At 34.1% G+C, this 14,820-nt stretch overlaps 1 protein-coding gene across 1 annotated transcript; it reads left to right on the forward strand.

Annotated features, from left to right (window-relative positions):
• The first annotated feature begins 3,216 nt into the window (after nt 1–3,216).
• On the forward strand, nt 3,217–14,762 carry tmprss2 (transmembrane serine protease 2). The gene is made up of 14 exons (XM_081354189.1): nt 3,217–3,422; nt 3,541–3,639; nt 4,866–5,142; nt 7,486–7,578; nt 7,660–7,776; nt 7,890–8,019; nt 8,534–8,641; nt 9,116–9,159; nt 12,355–12,517; nt 12,590–12,759; nt 13,657–13,752; nt 13,900–14,042; nt 14,159–14,311; nt 14,450–14,762. Exons 2-14 carry the CDS (start codon nt 3,622–3,624, stop codon nt 14,456–14,458), a joined length of 1,521 nt encoding a protein of 506 aa, XP_081210315.1. The 5' UTR covers nt 3,217–3,422; nt 3,541–3,621; the 3' UTR covers nt 14,459–14,762.
• Nucleotides 14,763–14,820: the final 58 nt, after the last annotated feature.

A 14,820-nucleotide genomic window follows, 5' to 3' on the forward strand; every position in this document is an offset into this window, starting at 1 on the left:
CTAAAAAATTAAAAGAATTATTTACTCGCCCTCATGTCGTTCCAAACTTGTGACTTTTTTTCTTCTGCAGAACGCAAAAGAAGAATACTTCCATTGTATGTTCCACAGAAGAAAGTCAGTCACAAGTTTGGAACGACATGATGAGTAAATGATGAAAGAATTTAATTTTTTGGCTGGAGTATCCCTGTAAAGTTCTGACATTTTCTGTGAAATCTATATAGTTTTTGATAAAATGCCTAATTGGCATATTTTTAATGTGGCCTTTTCACCTGTAGTACACCGTCTGTCTTTAAATGGGCATTTTAAAAGCATTTTTACGTGAGTCACATTTCAGACTTGATTGCTATGTTGTAAAATGACCTCCTCATGTTGCATTTTAACCCAATCAAATAATGATTCAAGAAGAGCTTTGAAAATGTTTAATTACTTGCTGTTACTGGAAATGGAAAATTTGCGTGCTGTGCACCGTATACATACTATATACTGCAGAAATAGAGTAGTATGTTGTTCTGAAGAGACGTTTTGCAATCATGTTACCTTTTTAGACACCTGTTAACTGTTTAACACAAATGTGCTGAATTTGTCCCAGCTATTCTCTGGGCTGAAACCAGGAATCCTGTGTTTTTCCAGAAAACCTGTTACCTGTTACAGCAAAAAGCTCCACCTTGCGGAAAAAAGTCTGGCTCCACCTTCTGACGCCACACTTATCACGTCACATAACTCTGTATGTTAGTTTTGCAAAGTACACAGAGACTGTTTATCAGCTTATAATTATCAATTGCTTCTATTTGTCATTGAAAAGTCATTGTGCTTCAGTCTAGAGGATCGAGTCAAATATTAACACGATGCTTTGTGATGTCAAAGTATTTGCCCATTGACTGAGTTACTGAATAACAGCAGGGACGCTATTGACCCTGTGTGATAGCTGAGTTTGGGAAATTGCCTTTTTATCGTAGTCAACAGATTATATTTACAGCTTGTTTTTTAATACAGTGATTTCTTAATGTTTGAACCATCTATCTGGAAATTGAACAGGAAGTCTAGTTGCATCCTAAACCTTCATCACATAAGCCTTGTAATGATTTTATAGCTTTTATAGCTATTATTCAGGTGATTCCTGAAAATGTGCAAAATTATTTCTCGTGATTTTTATGATGCTTACAGTTAGCTGCCCTTATTTATTTTCATTTCCTTATAACTAAAACTAGCAGGTACAACCATCCCAACCTTTAAATTCTATTGACAAGTTACAACTTTACAACCCTATCGAGAAAGTCAAACATGATCTAAAATCATGATGAAAAGAGGGGAAAACATCATCTTGCACCAACATAAATTAGAAAGCTTTACCACCCATACTAGAATTGATCACATTTTATTGTATTTATTGTGGTAAATTCTGTCTAACTTGTGGAATTTATAACAGGTAATTTTATTAAATATATAGGCTATTTATAGATTTATATTACAACTATGGCATGTTGCAGAGTTTCTAAATGTGTAGGTTGCTATTTTTCAAAACAAATGCTATAGATCAATAAGAAAAATGGGGAAAAAAGTCAACAGGCATTATGGTCTTACTATAGCCTTATTGTAACAAATGCTAGGTAAACAATTACAAGAATGGTACAAATACAAGTTAGAATCAAGAGCTTTAAAGTGTGGATCTTCTTGAATTATTGACCAAACAATATGTTTTCCGCATGAAATGTGTTCTGTTTTAATGATGTGTGATATTAGGAAAAACCTTAAAATCGTTAAGAGCCTGATGAACTGTTAAGGAGTAGCACATAAACAATTTCAATATAAGAAAATGTTAAAGGGGTCATATAATGTCATTTTTGTACAAGCTATATGATTCTTTAGGGTCTAAATTAAAAGTTTGTAATATACTTTAATTAAAAATTCTCATTAGTATTGTAAGAAAACACACATTTTACCTGGCCAAAAACAGCTCTGTTTTCAGCACGCCGTTTAAGTGCATGTGTCTTTAAATGATAATGAGCTTTGCTCACCCCGCCCCTCTGTTCTGTGCGGACACCGTTTGTAACACAATAACCATAACGCGTAGTTCATTATAAACGTAGGGTTATGAATTATATTGATAACGTCGAACATAGAAAACATGCCGTAATGTACCCTGAGTGTAAAAATAGTCGCATTCATCGTGAAGCGTGCAAGCGATTTGCAAAGATTAATATAAAGATTATTATAAAGGTCAATAAAACGTTACACTCACTTCAGTTCTTCTGGAGGTGCAGCAGGAACACGAATAGTTGGTACTGATCCTTTTTTCAGGAGCAGTTTCTTAGCAAATAACCAGCTTTTTACTGATCCTCGTTTGTAAAGCAGTCTGTTGTGTGAAATGATTCGCGCAAATATGAAAGCATTGACATTGATCATGGGGAATATTCCCTTCGAAAACAAACTCAGCAACTGCGTCTTCAGCGGTTCGGATTTAGGAACATCAAAATGACTGCTGTGTTCGTTATTACACCCAAGAACAGAACACCCGGTTGGCGCGGGCTATGACTGACAACTCGCTCACGAGGGCGGGTCTGTGTTGAAACGCTGCTGGCAATCAACCATCGTGGGAGGGGCGTCGATTTTGTGACGTCACAAAATCGAACAGCTTGATTTGAGATGGGAGGAAACATATAAGAAGATTAAAAAAAACACTGGATGGATTTTTATCATTTTATGATGGTTGTGTACAGGCACTGCCAACACACATTTCAGTACAATCAACTTGTAAAAGTGCATGTACCATTATATGACCCCTTTAAGTAAAGTTAGTTTGGATTCCCATCACTTGGAAGTTGAAAATTCTGTCAAGCCGATAAGGTTCCAGATGCTTAAATAATATAAAATACATCATATCTCCTATTATGTAAAAAAGTAATTAGTAACTAGGCTATTGGCATGAATGAATTAGGATGGCAGAATTTACATGTTTAATTTACAGAAACAGGGAAGTTGAAAATGTGCACTTTCAAGCCTAGAAAACAATCTTTTTAAATCTCTTATATTGCTATCATACCTCATGTTCAAAGCTGTGAACATGAAGTGAGCCAGAAGGAAGCGTTTTTACATGGAAAAATGTTTTACATATATCGTGCCACCTATTTTTGTCTCACCTCATTTGGTTGGTAAACTTAAATGCAATGCTGTGTTATCTATATGTTCTGTATTCATAAGGCGTGTTATATTTGTTTAGTAATAAGACATTGCAATGCTCTTACTGTACTTATAAAATTTTAGTTCAGGTCAGCAGGGGATGTTTTGTATTTGCATACACCTGACTATTGAGAGTTTCAGCTGGTTAACCAAGCAAAGGTGTGGCATTGGCTGCTCATTACACACACACACAGCAAACGCAGAGTCCGCTAAAGCTCAAACACTGTAGGAGAACCTTCTGTCAGGTAAGTTTTACTATATATAATTCTAATTTATAATCTGTATCAGTCAGAGAGAGACTCATTTCATACATATCTATAGCCTTTTCTGTGACTAATAATGTTTGTTTTGCTGTATGTTCAGTCAGCAGATTTTAGTTTGAGCTTGAAGTTCAAGAGTTTTTTGGATTGAGTTGAACTGTCCAAACAAAGCCAAAGGCTAAAGATGAAGAATAAGGACCCGGTAATGACATAATCCATTTTTTTCTCTCTTAGTTTCTATCTGAACATGTTAATCCTATTCTTTCTGTCACCAATGTCATTTGTTTGTTGTCGATTTCATAAAGCAGGAGTTCTTTGTCAGAGATACTGTCAGGCAACACATAAGGTATATTTGTTAAGCATTAACTATCCTGACCAAAGACAAACCTAATGAATAATTAATCATGATGGTCCTTTAATCTTTTTTTAAAAAGGAAAGGAAGTTTGATTTAAATGCATGAAAATCACTGTAAAGATAACATTGAAACGCATTAGCAAGACAATGGTTGATGGCCTGATTTAAGTGTTTGGTCATGTGAGTTTCTGTTTGGTCTATGACAGCAATGCGCCGTTTTCATTTGTTCAAGTCATGTTCATAGGGAAGTGTTTTTTGAATAGATTAATTATTGTGCCTGAGTGAAACTGAAATGAAATCAAAATAGACTTTAACTCATTCAGTACTGGTATTGGACACTGTGTAACTAACCAATATTAATTGCTAAATATTGAAAATAATATATATCTTTTTTCTTTTTTTTTTGTGGTGAGAACTATCAATGTCATTTAATTGTTTTCATGAATTGGATATGCAGCAATTTATTAACACTGAATTTTATATTAACATTGAATGTTATATAGTTCCTGCCACCATTTTTCTTTCTTTATTATGATTATATTATTATTAATGATAATAGTTGTTGTCATTATGGTAAAAAAAAAATTCTGGTGGAAACTACAGTATATAATATATTCAATGTCAAGTAACCTGTACTGGACATGTGGACTAAATGAAATCTGATAAATCCTTATTGTTACCAGTGTTGTAAGATAAAAGCAAATAAAGCTTATTTCCATTGTCTACTGCTTGTATAATGTTGAACTACATGTTTATCAGATGAATTATTTGAATTACTATTAAGGCATGTTTAATATCTGTCTTTTTAGTATCATTGAAAGTAAGTAGCGAGCAATGATTCAGATAATGAACATTCATTTAATATTCAATCATTTCCTGGAACAGTTTATACATTGTTATTGTTAGTCATACTGTAATAAACATGGGCACTGTTGTCTACAATAGTCTTTTCGTAATTTCCTTAAGTATGTTAAATATCCTTTTCACACTGAATTACATCACAATATGGAAGCAAAATAGTTTTTGAATGCTTTTTGAACCTGAGAAACTGACAGAACTCTAATTTCTTTCAGATCTACGACAATGGTCCTCAGGTGAACCATGGTTTCCAACATGAGGAGCAGCGGCCCCCTCCATATGCACATTCTTCTGGAATAAACCCAGCGTTACCTCAGTACCCTGGTCCCCAAAACCCACAATTTCTATACCAGAACCCCTCTCCGCCATATCCTTCAGAGAGATACTCACCTGCTCAGAACCTGCACCAGTATGTACCTCAGACAGCACCTGTTAGTACCTACCACACGACCACACCTGGACCCCACCATGGCGCTAAACTAGTTCACAGAGGTATTTAATGCTTTTTAAGGCACTGAATGGCTTTTCTGAGGGAAATGTAACGTTATGCCACATTTTGTTTACAGTTCACATGCTTTAAACACTAATTGAGTGATTACATGAGACATGATACAGATTTTGGTAAATTGTACTGTTTCTTTCGACATACCTTCTGATTTTCATTCATATTTATTTTGTGCTATGACTAGTAGTAAAGATGATGAGATTATCAGTTCACGTCACGCTATCAGGGTGAAATAGCAATTTGTCATGCCACTAGAGAGCCAAAACCAGGCTCAGCTCCAAATAAGATAATAACCAGATTTTGAGGGATCATGCTTTTGAGGGATTTGAGGGATCATGCTTTTCAACCACTTGTATCTGTATCACAGACAGCCCACCTTTTCTGGAAGTTCCGGAAGTCACGTACATATTGATAGCGGCTCCCTGACACCCGCAAATTATTCACACTATCCCAGAAATCGACCAAACGAAAGAGAAGCGGTATTAAAGGTGTAGTAAGCGATTTCTGAGAAACGCTGTTGAAAGTGGATCGGACCGAGCGCCCAAACACACTTGTAGCCAATCAGCAGTAAGGGGCGTATACATTCTGGTTTAAGAAATCCACTTGTTCATGAAAAATGATCTAAACAAAAATTTTACTCTTACTTGTAAAAAAAAAATTATATTTATGTTCTGTGAAGCAAAAATGCTTTTGGTTTTTGTTCTTTTAACTGCTTTAATCCCTGCCACCACCAACAGATATAAAAGAACATAAGCTAATTATTCATAAATGTATGATGTTAATAATAGAGCTGTGGGATTAGTTTATTATAAGAAATAAGAATTAAAGAATTATTTGTAAAATAAGCAGGAAGCTAAACAAAAGCATAAAGCAAATAATTTATTCTTCTAAAATTGTATAGCAATGTTACTAATAATCCCTTTCAAAGCCTGACCCATTTGTTATCAAATCTGAAATTACAAAATTAATACATTTGTTATAAGGATTTTTTTTTTTTTTTAAATGAAATTAAATGTTGGGGGGAAAGATGCATAACTTGCCCCTTTTGTTATAAAATCTGAAATTACAAAATTAATACAAAATTTGTTATTAGGGAAAAAAATATTAAAAAACGATATTAAAAATGTTTATGAAGGTGGGAAAATGCAACTAGTTAATAAAATACTATTCGATTTTTTTTCGCAGTTATAATTAAATGCACTGGGTGGCGCTGTGGAGCGGTTTAACAAGTGGATTGTATTTGATCACATAATGATGTCGTCGTCTGCCTCGCGAACTTAGATGACAATGATATTACAAAATGGAATTACTTTTAATCAATTATTAATGAAACTGAGTTATCATGATATCACCACCACCATGAGAAATCACATGAAATCCAAACACCAGTCGGCCGAGGAAACAACTGTCCATCACTGTATTAACGACTGTAGCGAAGCGCTGTACACCGAGGGAATCGTGATTCGAGATGATAACTCCTGGTAGCAAAATGATTTCGAGACATATGCCTCCTTTAAGTTTGATTGAGAGAGACAGGTTTAAGAACAGAAAACGTAAAGTGCCTTTCGTAACTTCACTTTGCACACTGTGTCTCTGCAATGTTTGTCAGCGCAGCGCGTTTTCTCACTCGAGCATGTGGATATTATTGTATTTCTCAACATGAACGTGAAACGATAATGCTGACTCGAGTGCATACGTTCTGAACGATAGTTTTTTTCCGTTCGCTTCTTGAGCTTAAATGCTTTTATTTATATTTTTAACACATATTGTTAAATGTTTTCAACTTAAAGAAAACCTTAAGATATATAGTAAACTTGTTGTGTAAGCTTGTTCAGAAATGGTGACAAAAAAAAAAACAACAACACATATTTCTCGTTAAACGACATTTAAATAAACGAATATTCGAATATAATATTTTTGAAAAATGCCCATCCCCAGTTAACGGAACACATCTGGCCCACCAGGAATATCACTTGGTTCTTGCTTCTCAAAGCCGTATTTATTGTTTACATTTTGTTATAAAATTTCCAGAATTTGAAAGCTGAGACTTTGTTTCTCATCAAAAGTATTAGGCTATTGGATTATTATGCGATTTATTGGATGTGAGGCATGCTACAAATAATGTTTAATGAAGTTTTGTTCATGCATCACCTGAAAACAAAGCAGACTAAAACAAATGAATAATCAATAGTGGTGTATCAAAATGAGAATCAAGAAATCAGTATTTTTAAACTAGCCCTAATATTTAATGGATTTTAAAGCTGTTTAATGTATTTATTATTTAATGCTTTTTTTAGTTTTGTTTTTTATGAACTTTGATTCTCTGACAGCTTCCAGGAGAAAAAAATGGCCATGGATCGTTGGCACAGTCACCACCCTACTGGGCATTGCTGGGATCATAGTTGCGGTGCTTTGGTTTTATGGTAAGAAACTCTCTCATTGGCTTTCATACAATACATCCACCCGTTGTTTCTTGTTCTGATGTCCTCTGTCTGCACCAACAGGTGTGTTTGAGTGTTTGCAAGGGCGACTCTGTAAAGCAGATAACAAATGCGTCAGCTATTCGCAGTGGTGTGACGGAAAGCTGGACTGTCCATCAGGAGGAGATGAAGCTCATTGTTGTAAGAATTCCTTACATATGTTAAACCATGACTTTCCCGATCCCAATCGATGATGCCCTCTTTAGTAAACCCAGTATACAACTATACTTCTTTCTTTGTTGTTGTTTTTGCAGTTCGTCTGTATGGATCTAATTTCCTCCTTCAGATGTACTCAAGTGTGAACCAAAAATGGGAGTATGTGTGTTCAGATGGATGGAATGCCAACCTCGGAATTCAAGCATGTGAGCAGATCGGATACAAGAGGTAATGATAGCGTGATTCATCTCAGTGGAAGTACTACAATTAAAGGAGTATGACATTTTCCCCAAAGAAATTAACACTTTTATTAAGCAAGGACACATTGAAGTGATTAAAAGTCACAGTAAAGAAACTTTTCTATTTCAAATAAATGCTGTTCATTTGCATATTCATCGAAGGTTTCCATAAAGATATTAAGCAGCACAACTGTTTTTAACATTGATGATAATAATAAATGTTTCTTGAGCAGCAAATCTGCTTATTAGCATGATTTCTGAAGGATCATGTGAAACTGAAGACTGGAGTAATGATGCTGTGTCATCACAGGATTAAAAAGTAAACTGTGATGACACAGCTGATCAAATAAATGCACAAGAGATCCTTTCAAAAACATTTAACAGTCTCACCGAAACTTCCTGACAGTAGTGTATCCGTACAGTGACGTGTTTAATAAGTTTACAGAATGCGTTTTGAATGAATTGTAATATGTGCTGTGTGTTTGTTTGTGGTTTATCTTCAGGGACACGTATGCGGGTTACGAGGAGATTTACTCTAGAGAATTACTGGACTACATGCTGGTGAAGACAGATTCTCTGAATATGTCCACACAAAGTTTTCTCAGTAAAAGGTGTGTCACAGAGTTCAGCTTACACAGAATTTTTGGTAACTCTTTACAATAAGGTTTCATTTGTTAACATAGGCTAGCTACATTAGTTAACATGAACTAACAATGAACAATACTTAAATGGCATTTATTAATCTTTAATGTTATTCTTAGCATTTACTAATACAATTTTAAGATCAAAATTTGTATCTGTTAACATAAGTTAATGCTGTAAACTAACATGAACATGAGCATTTTTTTTAACTAACATTATCAAAGGTAAATACATTTTAAATCATTTTTACTAATGCATTAACTAATGTTAATAAATGAGACTATTGAATTTTTATACAGACTGTTCAGTTCTTCACATTGTTTAGGTTTTACAATTTTGGTTATTTTTTTACGGTTTACATTAATTATTGGTTAATTATGTTTTTTATCACCTATAATCAGCTTGTTTAAAAATCCTTTTATGTTTCTCTTATGATAATTCAGTTCAGACTGTCCATCTAGCAAAGCCGTGGCACTCAAATGTATTGGTAAGATAATAGTTTTCCATCTCTTTATATTCTATTTTTTATTTTTTGAGTTCTTTTTTTGTAATGAAATAAATATTTAGGATTTGTATTAGTTTATTTTCTCTGCATGCTATTTAATCAAATAAAAAATGTAATAAAATAAAATTCCTTGTAGGGAGCTTCAATGTAGATAGCTATTATTGATGTAGTGTAGCTACAAACTTCTTTGGTTGGTTAGGTTAGTTTGACTGTGGCTAAATTACTTTCAATGAATAATTCGTCCCATTCATTATTGTTATTGTTTGCTTTAACTAAAACCTAAACTAAAACGATTAAAAAAAAGTTTAATGTTACTTTAAGCTGAAAAAATAAGTATTAAACAAGTAAAATTTGGGGCAGACTTTGGGACAAAAGGAGAACTAAAACGAGGATCAGTATCAGCGTGGCGTTTTCGAGATGCCGAGAACTCCACATCTGCGACTAATTTCAACTTGACAGAGACGCTGCTCTTGCATGTACTTTATTAGACAGGTGAGCAAATGTACATGAAACTAATCAATGTTATATAGCTCAACATGATGAAATGTTAGAATATGATCAGTATGTTATTCTAATGTTGATCTAGCTTACTGCTAGTCTCATACAGATAAACTAACACATAGAATAACATGATAACTTTCAACACACTCAAATGCAGTTTAGTGTGATAGTGTAGACCAAGTGAAACAGTGCTGCGTGACATCACAAGTTTCATTATAACCTGAGGTTCGGTAGAATGAAATGTCCTTGTTCTTTTATATCCGCGGGGGACTCGCGTGTGGCGCTGATATCTGTCTCTCATTAAAAAACATCAATGTATTCACTCATCCATAAACATTATCAGATCCTTCGGCATGACGACAAGTTCCATAATTCCGCTTATGCGTCATCAACCTACGCCTTTGTTATTGTAAGTGGTTAGCGACCCCTAGCGGCGAAAAGAATTACATATTGTAGCTTTAAAAAAAAAAAAGGGGTTATAAATTGTATTAACCCTCAGAGAGTCTTCGGTCACTTCTGACCGAAAAATTTTCTGTTTTGAATTTTAAAAAATCACAGCTTCATCGAAAGGTTATGATACTTGGTGACTTTTATGGCATTAGGTATGTGTATGCAAAAAAAAATTGAGGTCATGATCCGAGCATGCTAAGTGGTCGTAAAAAAAATAGTCACACTCAGTGCCTTCGGTCAAAAATGACCGACCCATAGGAAATGAATGGGAAATTTACAAAAACACAAAAATTCTCTGAATTTTTGTCTGTACAATCTACAAATCGGCCACGATTCTAAAAAAAAGTACACCGCAGTAAAGGGGTGACACTCTACAACATCAAGAGTGCAAAAAATTCACACCCACACACACACACACACACACACACATAGAAACACACTTTTATACACATACACACCAATAAATTCAGATTACAAAAAATCTGTTTTGAATTTTTAAAAATCACAGCTTCATTGGAATGTTACGAAACTTGGTGACTTTTCTGGCATTAGGTATGTGAACACAGAAAAAAATTGAGGTCATGATCCGAGCATGCTAAGTGGTCGTAAAAAAAATAGTCACACTCATGGTCTTCGGTCAAAAATGACCCCCATAGGAAATGAATGGGAAATTGACAAAAACACAAAAATTCGCTACAAATCGGCCACGATGCAGAAAAAAAGTGCTCAGCAATGAAGGGGTGAAACTCTAAAACATCAAGAGTGAAAAACATAACATAATTAATAATTATAATTAATATATATATATAATTAATATAATAATTATTAAAATTATTAAAATAATAATTAATAAAATGTTATAAACCTTGGCAAAAAGTATTATTTGAGAATTTCTAAAAAAATACAATCAATCCACATCTTAAAAGTAAGTAATTTGGTCCAAAAACAACTAGAATTCACAAGCATCTCCATTTAGAGCTATTACAGGCATCTAGTGGTAAACCCATGCAATAACATGATTTATTTAATTTTATGTTTAATAAATTGATTTATTTTTTTTATTTTTTTTTCTGAAAGCCTAGTCTCTATTTTAACCGAAAATACGGCATATAAAAATAAAAATAAAAAATAATAATAATTAAAAAAAAACATTATTTTCAATGGCAAAAAATGGACTATAAATATTGCATAAATATTAATAAGTTCAATCAAATTGTCTCAAAATACTAATTTAAAAAGAATAAATATTATAGAACAAAAATAAATTGCATTGGTTTTTACTGGGATGGAGGAAGTTTCATTTTTAGGTGTCCGGTCACTTCTGACCGGGAAGGCACTGAGTGTGACTGCTAAACGAAGACTCTCTGAGGGTTAAAATAACACTAGCTACGTTTACATGGACACAATCGGAATGAAATCAATACGATTGATGAATCCGAACAAGGTGTTTACATGAATGATAAATAAAGTAATCGGGTTGATGTGCGTTTATATGTCACAAGTTTCAAATCGGATCTGATGTTTTGACATGCGCACACTGCACGAATATACAGTTTCCTGCTTTTCGCGCATAAATATTCTCCTCTATTGGTTCTTTATTTGTTTTAAACAGCAGACGTAATATTAATTTTTCTCTGGTCATAATTTAGAGCATATTAACCGTTTTGCCGTGCTGCTTATTGATCACGCAGTAAAAATGACCCAAACCAGTCTGTGGATGAGAATCCAAAACAAGGACTGGTGGGACGTTGTCCTGCTTCACTTCACAGACGCGCGAGTGAAATGAGAATTTTAGAATGACGGGAAACTTATATGACGACACATTATTCAACAGGAAGAACAGCTCGTGCGTCACACGTCATTATGCTAGTTAACGTCATTGCACATGCGCAGTCCTTTCAGTTTCGGTTTTCAATCCGATCAAGTGATTACATGTTCTCTCGTTCGGATTACAAAAGGGATAAACCACCCCTTTCAATCCGATCGAAATTTCATTCGGATCGAGCTCAATCGGATCGATTAAGGTGTTTACATGAAGGTTTTTTAGTCTGATTGAGCCGTCAATCCGATTATAAGTGTCCATGTAAACGCATCTACTGATCCCAATTTGCAAATTTAGCATTGTCTTTAACTCACATGTGATAATTTCCATTTTTGGGTGTAGTTTGTAGCTTGGAAAATAACATGTTCACATATACAAATGCTGTTTTCTGAATTCTATTGTAGATTGTGGACGGAGCAGCGGGAGCCGAATCGTGGGGGGAGTCGAGGTGACCTCGAAGGGGGTGTGGCCATGGCAGGTCAGCCTGCAAGCTTCCGGAAGGCATTTGTGTGGCGGGTCTGTCATTACCCCGTACTGGATCGTCACTGCAGCTCACTGTGTTCAAGAGTAAGTGCTTTCATTTAGTCCATCTCATTCAACAAGCTATGATGAACTTTAATAAATGACAAACTTGTGTAGGATTTCAAATGCAAGGGATTGGACCGTGTATGCTGGATATCTGACTCGTAGCGAGATGCGGCTCGCCAGCGGCAATTCTGTTGGCCGAATTGTCAAGCACGACTTTGATCCGAGAACCAGCGAAAATGACATTGCACTGATGAAGCTAAACCGTCCACTCACAATTACATGTAAGACTGAATTTTCACATTTATTTCCCAGCCAAAAAGAAAATTTCATTATAATTTAATAATACTGACAATAAAGGAAATACAAGCATTTTTTTCATGCAGTGTTATTTTAGTATTATTTATGTACTATTATAGTGTTTATTACTATTTTGGTTTTCAGTTTAATTTTAGTTTAATTTGATATTTTTATTATAGATTTTTCCCATTTTAGTTTGTTATTTCAGTACTTCATCGTAAGCGTATTTTATGTCAGTTGCTCACCAAGTCGACATTTTCAAATTTCTTTTTTTGTTTTTTTTTTCCATTTTTTTTCCATAAAAAAATCATATTTTATTTAATTTCAGCTTTTCATTTATTTTTATATACTTTTAGTTTTAGTTAAACATAACATAACTGGTTTCAAGCTTGCTCTGATAGTTTTTTCATTAAACACATTTTTTATAAATTAAAAATGTTAATTTATGTTAATGTTAATATTTAACATTGCATTTAACAATACATAACAAAAGAAAAAATATTTAAAAAAATATACATTTTTAATAAATAAAAAATAAAGTACGAAATACTCATAAAAGTTAATTTGATTGAACTAATTTGTTTAAGTTTACCCTCTTCAAACCATGTAATTATTTTGTTATTATTGCTTTAAAATTTTGTATAATGCTCTAGAATTATTTTAATTATAACGATTTATATGATGACCTGTTCTTCACACAAATTACTTCATAAAGACAGACGTTGTATGGACCACTTTTACAAAGCTTTTTCCGACCATTTCCGTTGTGTGGAAATGAAGAGCAGCTTGAACATTCTACAAAATATCTCTTTTTGTGTTTACAGAAGAAAGGTTTGGATGATGACAGTTTTTCATTTTGTTTTGTATGTATCTTGTTTCAGCAAACGTCAGGCCAGTGTGTTTGCCCAATAAAGGCATGTACTTCTCTGCTCCGCGGGAAAGTTACGTCACAGGATGGGGGGCACTGCGAAGTGGAGGTTTGAAACATTTTTTGAAAAGAGCAAATCGCAACAGATCCAAATGCATGTGCAGTGAATAAAATCGGACAGAATTTAAGTCATGTCAGCTCTCTAAAATCTCAGAAATTGAAACGCTTGACAAGCAAATTCTTTGTTTTCTTAAAGGACCTCCCTCAGAATCCCTACAAGAAGCCAAAATTTGGCTAATCGACAGAACGACATGTAACAGCCGACCGGTGTATAACGGACAAATCACAGACACCATGATCTGCGCTGGCAAGCTGGAGGGTGGCGTGGACTCCTGTCAGGTCAGAAACACACTCTGGATACACACTTAGATGCTACTCAATCATTCAGAAGAGTAAATTAGAGTACTGTAAATGTAATATATGTGCTACAATTAAATAAGTGCTGTTCCACACAGGGGGACAGTGGGGGTCCTCTGGTCACAAAGGAGAATTCTCTATGGTGGCTGGTTGGGGACACTAGCTGGGGTGATGGATGTGCTCTCAGAAACAAGCCCGGAGTCTACGGAAACGTGACCTACTTCCTTGACTGGATATATGAACAAATGCGGGTAAGAATTCAAATAAAAATCCAAAGTGTGTCACAGAAAATGTATTATTATTACTATTATTATTAGTTATTTTATAAAATATACAATTAATTTATAATATTTATTATTATTAAAACACCTCTTTTCATTCTTTTTCAGAAATATTAGCTTTTATATTTATATAAAGAAGTTTTGAGAAGAGCCACTGATCCAAACCAATGAAACGAAGGAACTGTAACCGTGTCCATGAGACTTTTTTTGTATTCTTGTTTTTGCTCATTCTACTTTTTGTTTTCATGTTTCACTGTTTTCCGATCAATTTAAAAGAACCATTTATTTATTTTCACTAGTGCCAATGAAGTGAATTCCACAGTATGCTACAATATGCACTTTTAAAAAAAAAATTAATGTATGTTTTGTATAAAGAACACAATTGTACAAAATGACTTCATAAAAATCTACACTTGATGACAAATTTCTGTCTTCTGGGTTTCTTTGATATTGCAACAGTTCATATTTACATTAGTGCA

The sequence above is a fragment of the Scardinius erythrophthalmus genome (genome assembly GCF_964197995.2).
Source record: "Scardinius erythrophthalmus genome assembly, chromosome: 23".
In the NCBI taxonomy this organism is placed as follows: Eukaryota; Metazoa; Chordata; class Actinopteri; order Cypriniformes; family Leuciscidae; genus Scardinius; species Scardinius erythrophthalmus.